This window comes from Sceloporus occidentalis, unplaced genomic scaffold (assembly GCF_023333645.1).
Source record: "Sceloporus occidentalis isolate IW3139 unplaced genomic scaffold, rSceOcc1.0.p SCAF_1, whole genome shotgun sequence".
In the NCBI taxonomy this organism is placed as follows: Eukaryota; Metazoa; Chordata; class Lepidosauria; order Squamata; family Phrynosomatidae; genus Sceloporus; species Sceloporus occidentalis.
In genome coordinates this window covers 1,019,190-1,032,279 of record NW_028316981.1, presented here as the reverse complement: position 1 = coordinate 1,032,279, position 13,090 = coordinate 1,019,190, and the positions used below count along the sequence as shown (strand labels likewise).

Genomic DNA, 13,090 nt, shown 5'->3' with positions numbered 1-13,090 from the left:
CTTTGCAGCCAGCTCAGCGTTAAATTAATTTGGTGGGGAAGATCATTCTTTTGTCTGTCCCCCACCCCACAATCCAGCACCAAGCCCCACTCATTTCTTCTTCCCCAATTTGACGGGGAAAGTGGGAGGAGAGAAACCGGGACATTTTGAAAGCAGCTGAGAAAGTGGATTGACCTGGACGGTTTCTATTTCTGCTCCTCCAGAGACTAGGACCCAGAGCAATGGATTCCTCCTACAGGAAAGGAGATCCCACCTCAACATTAGGAGGAACTTCCTGACAGTAAGAGCTGTTTGATGGTGGGAGATGCTGCTGCCTCAGAGTGTGTATGTGTGTCCTCCTTTGGAGGTTTTTAAACTGAGTCTGGATGGCCACCTGTCAGAGGGGCATTGATAGTGTATTCCAGCATGGCAGGGGGCTGGACTGGAAGGAGGATCTTGTCTCCACCAACTCTATTTTTCTTTCTTTCACCAAATGTAGTACCAGAGGGAGAAATAACATGAACATAATAGAAATAAATTCACAGGTCTCTTCCAGATAAAAAAAGACAGCTTCCAGACTCTCCAGTCAAAAGAACAGCTTTTATTTACAGTGGGGAAAAACACATAACAGACAGATGTGTGACTTTTCTGTCAGGTCTGAAGTTTAAGCACACAATAACACTTTTATAGGTGTACGTTAAAGTCCCTCCCCATGTGTAACATGACAATTAGCTATAATTTCCCACGTTTTACTATGGCCATAATGTAATGCCTTAATGTCTGGCATTTGGCAGAAAGCCTGGGAATCTCTTCTTTCTAGTCCCAACAGCCTTGGCTTCAGAATTGCACCAGTAGTTGATATATAACCATATTGCTAACAACTAAGCCTCTATCTAACAAATTTAATAATATAGAAAACTCTATTAACCATCTGTACATATCTAAATATATATCTGTATAAAACTATATAACAAAATAATCACATATCACATTACAGTCTTATAACCTATCTTAAATTACTACTACTACTACTACTTGGGCTTTTCTTAGCTTTGTAATATTAGCATTCGTTCTATCTTTTTAATTATTCTTACTGCTTTCTTTACATTTATATTGTGCTTGTCATTATTGATTGATTGATTGAAATTTTATTTATATACCACCGTTCCTATGATCACGGCGGTTTACAAACAGAATAAGATACAATACGATACAGGTTACAAATATAATACAATACAAATCACAGTTTAAAAATCAAAATTAACAGCGAAAGTCTTTCATAAAAAACCATATACTACTATATATCATTAAAATCCATCATTAACCAATCAAGATAATAAAACAATCTAAAAATACAATAAATAGTATACAGGAGCAAAACAGTCAGGACATGTGAGGGAAAGCTTGACGAAATAAATGAGTCTTAAGGTTTTTCTTAAATGACTCCAGGGAGGGGGCTAAGCGGAGCTCCTCAGGGAAAGCGTTCCAAGACTGCGGGGCCACCACAGAAAAAGCCCTTTGCACAGTCACTGCGTATCTTGTCTTGGGAACACTCAAAAGTTTTTCCCCACGAGATCTGAGAGTGCGGGGCGGATTGTATGGGGAGAGGCGGTTCTCCAAGTACTCTGGGCCCAAGCCATTTAGGGCTTTATAGGTAACAACCAACACCTTGTATTGTGCCCGGAAGCGAATTGGCAGCCAGTGCAGATCTGCTACTACAGGTGTTATGTGGCTGGCCCTGGAGCTACCAGTGACTAGCCTGGCAGCCATATTTTGAACCAACTGCAGCTTCCGAGTTTGGTACAAGGGTTGCCCCATGTAGAGCGCATTGCAGAAATCAAGTCGAGAGGTTACCAGTGCATGCACCACTGTTTCAAGGTCCCCCCGGTCGAGGTAGGGACGCAGCTGGCGTATCAGCCGAAGCTGATAACAGGTGCTCCTAACTGTCGCATCCACCTGAGGAGTCAGGTGAAGCGAGGAGTCAAGAAGCACTCCCAAACTGCGAACTGAGTCCTTCACGGGGAGCGTGACCCCGTTCAGGACTGTTGGACAAACCTCCTTCCCAGGACCAGGGGAACCTATCACAAGCACTTCCGTTTTCTCTGGATTCAGGCTGAGTCTGTTTTCCCTCATCCAGCCCATTACCGACTCCAGACAGGCACTGAGCGGAGAGATGCCATCCCTAGTCACTGCATCAGTCGGAGACATAGAGAAGACTATTTGGGTGTCATCAGCGTACTGATAATACCGCGCCCCGTGTCTCCGCATGATCTCTCCCAGTGGCTTCATGTAAATGTTGAATAGCATAGGGGACAAAATCGCTCCCTGAGGGACCCCAGATGTAAGGGCCCTCCTATCGGAGCGACAGTCCCCCAGCTCCACCATCTGGAATCTGCCTGAGAGGTAGGAATGGAACCACTGCAAAGCAGTGCCTCCGATGCCCAACTCCCCCAGGCGATCCAGAAGGATACCATGGTCGATGGTATCGAAGGCCGCAGAGATGTCCAAGAGCACTAACAGGGACACGCTACCCCTGTCCATGCCCAAATGGAGGTCATCGACTAAGGCGACCATGGCAGTCTCAACCCCAAAGCCCGCCCGGAAGCCGGTTTGAAATGGGTCCAGATAATCCGTATCTTCCAAGACCCCCTCTGTAGCTGGGAGGCAACCGCTCTCTCGATCACCTTCCCTAAAAATGGCAGCAGAGATACAGGCCGATAATTGTTTCGAATTAGGGGGTCAAGGGAGGGCTTCTTTAGTAAAGGTTTTACGATGGCCGTTTTGAGATTAGATGGAAAAAGGCCCTCCCTGAAGGATGAATTGACAATACGACGCAACATTTCTGTTGTTGCTGTTCCCCCTTGAACTGCTAGCCATGAAGGACAGGGATCGAGAGAGCAGGTCGTCTTCCTAACGCTACTGAGGATCCTGTCCACATCCTCGGTACTAACAGACTCAAACTGATCCAGTACAACTGAGTCCACGGAAGCTCTGGATGCCTCTACTCTCGATTCTGAACTAATAACAGCGTCGAGATCGGCTCTTAGCCGAGAGATTTTATCCGCGAAGAAGTTGTTAAACTCGTCACAGCAGGCTTTAGATGATACCAATAGTGGGTTCAGGGGGGGGAGCCGATTGAGTAAGCTCTCTCACAACCCTGAACAGCTCTGCCGGACGCGACTCCGCGGACGCAATTTGTGCAGCATAGAACGAATTCTTAGCTGCACCAATTGCCACTCCATAAGCCTTCAAAAGAGACTCGAGGAGTGTCTTGTCGGATAAGCGCCGATGTCTCCGCCATTTTCGCTCTAGTCGTTGCACAGCCTGCTTCCTTGCCCTGAGATCTTCCGTATACCAGGGCTTTTTATTGGAAGCAGGTCGGAAAGGACATTTGGGAGCGATACTGTGTATAGCCCTGGAGAGATCAGTGTCCCAGGTGTTAGTCAGGGCGTCAACAGAATCGCCGTCAGCTCCAACCAGATAGCCCTCTAAGGCTTCCTGGAACCTATTGGGTTCCATTAGCCTTCGAGGGTGGACCATTCTAATAGGTCCGCCACCCCCGGGGGGGATCTGGACAGTAGCCTTGATACTAGCCTCAACCAGGAAATGATCTGTCCATGACAGGGCAGAGATATTGGTTACCTCTGCCCACGGAGACTCCATGTCCGTACAGAAGACAACATCGAGTGTCCCACCAGCGGAATGCGTGGGCCCTGTGACCAGTTGGGACAGGCCCATGGCAGTCATGGTAGCCATGAACTCCCGAGCTGCACCCGTTGGAACAACACCGGCCTCAGAGGGGATGTTGAGGTCCCCCAGGACAAGAAGCCTAGGGGACTCCAACACCAGCTCCAAGACCAGCTGTGTCAGCTCGGCCAGGGAGTCTGTTAGCGCACAGGGTGGCCTGTAAACCAACAGAATCCCTATACTGTCCCTGGCCTTTAGGGTCAGGTATAAACACTCGATATGGTCTGTCTGGCGGACATGGTTCCTGGTCAAGGAAAGGGTGTTCTTATAGATCAAGGCAACTCCCCCCCCCCCCCGCCCACTTGCCCTGATCTGGCCCTTCACTGAGTACCCGGCAGGGAGGGCCTGTGCCCACACCGCTTCGCTCTCAGGCCCAAGCCAGGTCTCAGTAATGCAAGCCAGGTCACAGTTCTTATCCTCCACGAGATCATTTATTATGTGGGACTTGTTCTTAACCGACCTGGCATTGCACAGGAGCAGAGAGAGGGTTTGTGGTATAGCTGGGCTGACCCTCAGACCTCTTTGGCTAGGAGAGTGGATGGAAGGTGGGATAGATATTACACATCGATCCCGCCTTCCCTTACGACACAACTCCTCTCCTACCGCTATATCTCCCCTTGCCCCACACTACTCCAATGGGAGCCCCACTTGACACAGTTGCACCCCCCTCTCCCTCATCAAGCCAATTACAAATCATGTCCAACAAACTCCAGTTGGAGCTCTCCTGCCTCTCTCTCCCCTTCCAGATGGTGGCTGAAGGGAGGGCTGGTCTTCCTTGAATCTAAATTATAAATCTAAAATGATTGTAATTTACTTTCTTTCTTGTCCTACTTTAGCTTTACCTTCTGAGTACACTTTTATATTTCATCTTTAACTCTTTATCTTATACATTCATACATAATAATCTTTCTTGTTTGATAAGCCTGCCTTTTTCTTCACATCTCTATCTGCTTCAACTTCAAATTATCATCTCTTTCCAATATTTTCCTAAAAATTCAAAGAGGAGTGTTTTCCGAGGGTCTGTGAAAGGGCTTGCGACCCACAGGTTGAGAACTGCTGCACTAATGGGTCATCCCAAGTCAGTTTTGCCATCATCAGACCACCTTTCACAATCCAATGCATTGATATCATTTCTCTCTGTGGAGGTTCTTTGTGGTGTGTAGCCATTATAGAAGCTCTTTCAACATACGATGCTTTCATATGCTGTGATGATCCTTGGTGTCCAGCAGCCACACAGCCACCCTGTTCTTGGCTCTTAACCCCAGGGGATCCCTTTACCTTCCCTTGCTAAAGACTCCTGGTTTCCTTTCCTTGCTAACTTAAGCAACCAAGTTAGGGACGTGTACAGGAGCAGAGACAGCGGGTACCTTTAAAGAAAGTTATTTATTCTAAATAACAAAATAGAGCAAGAAGATATCATTCATGCAAAGCCTCCTTGCCTTGCAGGTACAGAATGCATAGTTACAAGCTGTTCATTTCAGGCAAGCTATTAGATAACATAACAAAAGCCTAAACGCACTAGCTAACACATTTCCTAGCTACTCACACAGTGATGGGATTTGCAGTCCTGGTTGAGTTTTAGATGCAAGGAGCTGACTCTCATCGACTAGCTCAACTTTCATCCTTTAAGCCTGCTCTCCACAGGCTCACAGCTGGTTCCCAAAACAAACACAAAAATGGAGAACAAAGAACACATGGTTCCCCCCAAGAGATGGAAAAGGGAGACAAAGGACCACATGGAGCCCAAGGCCTTTTAAAGGTTTCTCATGGAATGTTCTTGAAAAGCCCGGTCCAGCTCTGCTGATTGGTCAGTTGGACCTTACGTCAGCTATGATGTCACAGCTCATTAGCATGTGATGTAAGCTCTCATTAGCATGTACCTCCCCCCAGATTAACTCTTTGTGGTCTGGAAGGAGTCCTCAAATGACTGGAGGCCCCAGTCGTTACATATGCCCATGCAGATTCTTTGATGTTTACTACAGGTTCCATTCTAACAGAACCGCTTCTCATTTTCTGTGCAACTTTATGGTTTCTCTGCCATGTGTCTTCTTTGATGGGAAAATAGATTGCCACTCTGACTGAAGCTCTTTCCGCATTCCAGGCACTTATATGGTTTCTCTCCTGTGTGGGTTCTTTGATGTACATGTAGACTCCCGCTATAACTGAAGTCCTTTCCACATTCCATGCATTTATACAGTTTCTCCTCTGTGTGTGTCCTCTGATGTACATTTAGATGTCCACTTTGACTAAAGCTCTTTCCACATTCCAGGCATTTATATGGTTTCTCCCCTGTGTGAGTTCTTTGATGAGAACGTAGTTTTCCATTGTTAGAGAAGCTCTTTCCACATTCCTTGCATTGGAATGGTTTCTCTCCTGCGTGTGTTCTTTGATGTGAATGTAGAGTTTCACTGTGACTGAAGCTCTTTCCACATTCCAGGCATTTATACGGTTTCTCCCGTGTGTGGGTTCTTTGATGTGAACGTAGATATCCACTCTGACTGAAGCTCTTTCCACATTCCAGGCATTTATATGGCTTCTCCCCTGTGTGCGTTCTTTGATGTGAACTAAGAATATCGTTCCTTGTGAAACTCTTTCCACATGTCATGCATTCAAATGGCTTCTCCCCTGTGTGGGTTCTTTTATGTGAATTAAGGCGCCCACTGTCACGGAAGTTCTTTCCACAAACTATGCATTTATATGGTTTCTCCCCTGTGTGTGTTCTTCGATGCAAATTTAATTGTCCAAGGAGTCTGAAGCTCTTTCCACATTCCAGGCATTTATAGGGCTGCTCCCCTGTGTGAATTTTTTTATGTAAAGTAAGAAGGTCTTTCCTTGTGAAACTCTTTCCACATTCCATGCATTCATATGGCTTCTCCCCTGTGTGTGTTCTTAGATGTAAACATAGATGTCCACGTTGACTGTAGCTCTTCCCACATTCTATGCATTTATATGGTTTTTCCTCTATGTGAGTTCTTTGATGTATATTTAGAGTTCCACTCCGACTAAAGCTCTTCCCACATTCCATGCATTTATAGGGCTGCTCCCCTGTGTGAATTTTTTGGTGTGAACATAGATGTCCACTCTGACTGAAGCTCTTCCCACATTCCATGCACTTGTATGGCTTCTCACCTGTGTGGGTTCTTTGATGTACATGCAGTTTTCCATTCTCACTGAAGCTCTTTCCACATTCCATGCATTTATACGGTTTCTCTCCTGTGTGGATTCTATGATGCAAAATAAGTTGATTTCTAAACCTGAAACTTTCCCCACAGTCCATGCATTCATAGGGTTTCTTCCCCATGTGAACTCTCATGTGTACTTTGAAGGGTGATGTACATTTGAATATTTTGCCAGACAGGATACTATATTTTTTCCTTCAGGATTTGTCTGGGAGGGCAAGAGTTCTACCACTGCTGAAAAACAGGCTGTTTCTTCCTCCCACACTTTAATTGGTTTCTTTTTTACTCTTTTGCACCTCTTTCATTTCCACACTCTTTCTTCCCTACTAAGGGCTTGGTTGTTTTCTGTGACACCACTGCTAGCTCCCTACAATTCTCATTCTCCTGATTGTGACCTGATTAAGGAAAAGAAAGAAGAAGCCATTAGGAGTCGAGCCCCAAAACCCAGGAGTATGATTAAAAAAGAAGAGCTATTCAATGTGTACAGCAAATATTTTATCTAAAACTAACAATAAGCACAATAAGCACATGTGAAATGAAACAACCAAGTCAGGTAAAGAGAAACACATTGAACCTTCCAGAGACCACTTGACAGCTTCTTCCAAAATGCTTCAAGGAATGAGATTTTCTTGCACTGCCCTCAACCTTTCTTATGATTTCCAATTTTGGTGGCTAAACATATGGATCTAGGCTGTTCAAAACATGCTGTGGGTAGCTGATGAGTGAGGTATATCTCTCATTTCTGTTTGCTTGAACAGTTCATGAATGCTCAAGCAGGAATCCTGGAGGCAGATGCTGCTTACCTTGCCAGTTGTAGGAAGGCCCACACGGCTATAGCAGAGCCAACCAGAGCTAAATCCCACTTTTCCACAACTTACATGCATTGCTTAAAGCAGATAACACTGCTGCTACACAAAAGGGAGAGCCTGGCCCTATACAGACTGCCAAAATAAAGCTGCTTCAGATCATTTTGGAGGTATGCTGTTTAAATGATGCATGCGTCCTAAGAGTCCAGAAGCCACGCCAAAGCCACAATCGAGTCCTAAATACTGGAGTGCAGCTTTGGTGAAACTTCCAGACTCTTAGGATGCATGCAACATTTAAACAGCATACCTTCAAAGTAACTTGAAGCAGCTTTATTTTGGCAGTCTGTATAGGGCCCCTGTGTCCTTTTTTGTAATCCCCCCCCCCAATGCTGATGCTGCTAAAATATTTTCAGGTACTCAGAGAAAGAGGATGTAAAGAGTCATAATTTTTATTAAGGAACTGGATGAAAAAAACAGAGCAATAACAATAGCAAGTACATTTCTATACTGCTTATCAATGAACTCTTACAATGCATAAGCCAATTGGACTCAACAAGCTGTGTACTAATTTTACCAAGCTATGAAAGGATGGAAGGCTGAGTGGACCCTGGAGCCCTGCAGGATCAAACTCACAACCTTATAGCTGTGAATGGCTGTAGTACTGCCCCACCAGGGCTCCATTCAGAGGGCATGCTTATCAAATTTGCAGATGACCTTAATAGATTAGAAAAAAATAAAAGGCATTCCCTTGATATGAATATTTAGTCATAACTGGCTGTACGGGGCGAAGCTTATCTCTGTTTCTAAGGTGTTAAGACGCTACACTTGGGGAGAAAAAATAACATGTACAGATATAGGGGACACCTGGCTTGACAATAGTACAGTGCGCCCACATCATACGCGGGCACACAATACGCGACTTTCAGCTTATGGTGAAAGCTGCATGCCAGTAGTGGCAATGGCGCATGCCCATGGCACATGCACTGCGTCACACTGCAATGAGGCTCAAGCATTCATGGTATTTTCTTTGCATAGGGTGAGGGGGGGGGGGGGGTCCAGAACGGATCCCCTGTGTAAGGGAAGGGCCCACTCTACACACAAAAAGTGGTCTAGGAATCCAAAGAGACGACAAGCTTAAATATGAGTCAACAGTATGATGCTGCAGCTAAAAAAGCCAATATGAGTCTGAATCAATAGAAGTATACTTTCTAGCTCAAACAAAGTAATTGTACCATTCTATTCTGCTTTGATCAGACCTCACCTAGAATACTGTGTCCAGTTCTGGGTATCAAAAAGCTTGTTGACAAGTTGGAGTCTGTCTAGAAGAGGGTGACCAAAATGGTTAAGGGTTTGGAAGCTATGTATTTCTGCATGGCAGAAGAAGGAGACTGAGGAACTGGACAATGTCTTTCTAGAACAGATAACCAAACATTCAGAAAAGAGATATAATAGTGATGGGCGACTTCAACTATCCTGATATTTGCTGGAAGTCAAACTCAGCAAAATCCTCAAGGTCTAGTAAATTCCTCACTTGCCTTGGAGACTATTTCATGGTCCAAAAGGTGGAAGAGGCAACAAGGGGGTCAGCTATTTTGGATCTGATCCTAACCAACAAGAATGACTTGGTCAATGGGGTGCAAGTGGTGGGATCATTAGGTGGAAGTGACCCTGTTCTCCTGGAGTTTGTTATACAATGGAAAGGAGAAGTCAGGCAGAGTCAGACACGCATCCTAGACTTCATGAAAGCCGATTTTAGTAAACTAAAAGAAATACTGAGTGTGATCCCATGGTCAGCAATACTAAAAGAGAAGGGAGTTCAAGATGGATGGGAGTTTCTTAAAAGGGAGATTCTGAAGGCACAATTTCAAACAGTTCCAACAAGGAAGAAAAATGGGAGATGTCTCAAGAAACCAGGATGGCTGACTAAAGAACTTTCAACTGAGCTAAGTTTGAAACGGAACATGTATAAGAAATGGAAAAAGGGGGAAATCACAAAAAAGGAATTCAAAGAAGTAGCAGGCATGTGTAGGGGTAAAGTCAGAAAAGCTAAAGCGCAGAATGAACTCAGGCTTGCTAGAGAGGTTAAGAACAATAAAAAGGGCTTTTTTGGATATGTCCGCAGCAAAAGGAAGAAGAAGGAAACGGTAGGGTCACTGCGTGGAGAAGATGGCAAAATGCTAACAGAAGACAGAGAAAAGGCAGAATTACTCAACACCTTCTTTGCCTCAGTCTTCTCAGAAAAGGCAAAGGGTGCTCAACCTGAGGATAATGGAGCAGAGGACAGAATAGGGGAATTTCAGCACAGAATAAGTAAAGAGATAGTACAGGAATACCTGTCTAACCTAAACGAATATAAGTCTCCAGGACCAGATGAACTACATCCAAGGGTATTAAAAGAACTGGCAAATGTAATATCGGAACCATTGGCAATACTCTTTAGCCAGGAGAACAGGAGAAGTCCCAGCAGACTGGAGGAGGGCAAACGTTGTCCCCATCATCAAAAAGGGGAAGAAAGAGGATCCCAACAATTATCGTCCAGTTAGTCTGACATCAATACCAGGAAAGATTCTGGAGCAGATCATTAAACAGAGAATCTGTGAACATCTAGAAGGGAATGCCATAATCACAAAAAGTCAACATGGGTTTCAGAGAAACAAGTCATGCCAGACAAATCTAATCTCTTTTTCTGATAAAATCACCAGATTGGTAGATGAAGGGAATGCTGTGGATATAGTATATCTTGATTTCAGTAAGGCCTTTGACAAAGTTCCCCATGATATTATTGCAAACAAGCTTGTAAAATGTGGGTTAGACAAGGCAACTGTTACATGGATTTGTAATTGGTTGACTGACCGAAGCCAAAGGATGGTCAGCAATGGCTCCTTTTCATCCTGGAGAGAAGTGACCAGTGGGGTCCCACAGGGCTCTGTCCTGGGCCCAGTGCTATTCAACATCTTTATCAATGACCTGGAGGACAGAATTGGGAGCATACTTATCAAATTTGCAGATGACAGCAAATTAGGAGGAATAGTTAATACTCCAGAAGACAGGATCAAGATTCAAAATGACCTGAACAGTTTAGAAAACTGGGCCATAGCTAACAAAATGAAATTCAACACAGAGAAATGTAAGGTATTGCACTTAGGGCAGAAAAATGAAATGCATAGATATAGGATGGGAGACACCTGGCTGAATGAAACTACATGTGAAAGGGATCTAGGAGTCAAAGTAGACCATACGTTGAACATGAGTCAACAGTGCGATGCGGCAGCTAACAAGGTCAATGCCTTGGCTTGGGCCCAGGTTGCTTGAAGGACCACTTCTCCCCATATAATCCACCCCACACTCTCAGGTCAGCCGGGAAGAATCTGCTGGTAGTTCCAACTGTGAAATATATGTCTACCTCACAAAGGGCCTTTTCTATAATGGCCCCAAAAATCTGGAACACTCTTCCCAATGAGCTCCGCTCCATCACCTCCCTAGATCTCTTTAAAAAGAGACTTAAGACCTTCTTCTTCCATCAAGCTTTCCCCCATGTGCTCTGATATCATGTGGTCCCCCCCCCCCTTTATATATATGTGCATCATGGATTGGATCATCAGCTTAACTGGCTTTAACTTGGTTAATTGATTTTAATTGTTAATTGTATTTGTAACTTATATAGTTTTAATGTTATGTATCGCATTGTCATTTTATTGCTGTATTGTTTTTATTGTTGTATTTTCCTAGTTCTGTATACTGCTGTGATCAATGCGGAAAAGCGGTATAGAAATAAATTTTATTATTATTTATTATTAATGCAATTTTAGGCTGCATCAATAGAAGTCTAGTGTCTAGATCAAGGGAAGTAATAGTGCCACTATATTGTGCTCTGGTCAGGCCCCACCTGGAATATTATGTCCAGTTCTGGGCACCACAATTCAAAAAGGACATTGAGAAACTGGAGCCATGTGTCCAAAGGAGGAGGACTAAAATGGTGAAGGGTCTGGAAACCATGCTCTATGAGGAAAGACTTAGGGAGCTGGGGATGTTTAGCCTGGAGAAAAGAAGGTTAAGAGGTGATATGATAGCCCTGTTTAAATATTTGAAAGGATGTCATATTGAAGAGGGAGCAAGCTTGTTTTTTGCTGCTCCAGAGAACAGGACCTAGAACAATGGATCCAAGCTGCTGGTAAAGAGATTCTACCTCAACATTAGGAAGAACTTCTTGAACTCCCTGGGAGTGTAGTGGAGCCTCCTTCTTTGGAGGTCTTTAAGTGGAGGCTGGATGGCCATCTGTCACAGGGGACGCTTTGGCTGAGATTTCCTGCATGGCAGAACAATGGGGTTGGACTGGATCAGGGCCCTTGGGCTCTCTGTGATTCTATGGCTGAATGGCCCTTAAGGGTCCCCTCCATCTCTAGGGTCCTCTGTCTTCCTTCAGGGCAGGAGGAGGAGTGGGGCTGGAAGGCCCTTGGAGCTGCCTTCCTGCTCCGGGGTCCTAGGGTTCTGTGGGGTTCAGTTCTCCTGCCTTAAGGGGAGGACCATGAGTCCTTCGTTCTTTCCCAAGGGCCCCTCGCTGTTCGTTTCCAGGGACCGCCTGAGGCCTGGCTCCCTGCTCTGATTCCAAATGGTTAGGTTTAGAATCATAGAATCATAGAGTTGGAAGAGACCCCAAGGGCCCTGATCCAGTCCAACCCCATTCTGCCATGCAGGAAATCCAAATCAAAGCATCCCTGACAGATGGCCATCCAGCCTCCCTTTGAAGACCTCCAAGGAAGGAGAGGGAGTTTGTTCCACTTTCGAACAGCCCTTACTGTCAGGAAGTTCCTCCTAATGTTCAGGTGGAATCTCTTTTCCTGGAGCTTGCATCCATTGTTCCGGGTCCTGTTCTCTGGAGCAGCAGAAAACAAGCTTGCTCCCTCTTCAATATGACATCCTTTCAAATATTTAAACAGGGCTATCATATCACCTCTTAACCTTCTTTTCTCCAGGCTAAACATACCCAGCTCCTTGAGTCGTTCCTCATAGGACATGGTTTCCAGACCCTTCACCATTTCAGTCCTCCTCCTCTGGACACATGGCTCCAGTTTCTCAATGTCCTTTTTGAATTGTGGAGCCCAGAACTGGACCGCCGCTGAAGCCAAGATCCCTCAGAAAGTGCCTTTCTTCCTCTTTCTTGACCCCGGCCTTTTCAATCCTCTCCTGGAAGAAGGGGCCAGGCCTCCTGCGCCACCATTTCATCCTCTCGTTGTTGGACTAAAGTAACACTACCTACCGCTCTAGGAATTTGAGCGCGACTCTATTATACCCTTGGAGGACTGAATGGAAGACGCCCCGCCCTCCCCTTCGTTGCTCTAGGAATTCCAAGTGCACCTCTTGCTAACCCTTGGAGAATCG

The 13,090-nt window shown here is 45.1% G+C and overlaps 2 protein-coding genes across 2 annotated transcripts in view; one reads left to right on the top strand and one right to left on the bottom strand.

Moving 5' to 3' along the window:
- Positions 1-13,090, top strand: part of LOC149320312 (uncharacterized) — a 67,446-nt gene that overhangs the window by 29,500 nt on the left and 24,856 nt on the right. The window lies entirely within an intron of this gene.
- LOC149320313 (uncharacterized) lies at positions 5,391-11,133 on the bottom strand. Its single transcript, XM_089501669.1, has 2 exons — positions 10,951-11,133; positions 5,391-7,300 (listed from the first exon to the last, which is right to left on the bottom strand). Exon 2 carries the CDS (start codon positions 7,037-7,039, stop codon positions 5,750-5,752), a length of 1,290 nt encoding a protein of 429 aa, XP_089357795.1. The 5' UTR covers positions 7,040-7,300; positions 10,951-11,133; the 3' UTR covers positions 5,391-5,749.

What these genes read in the sequence shown, in the direction of transcription:
- LOC149320313 (XM_089501669.1), bottom strand. Translation starts at nt 7,039, where the DNA reads ATGAGAGTTCACATGGGGAAGAAACCCTATGAATGCATGGACTGTGGG.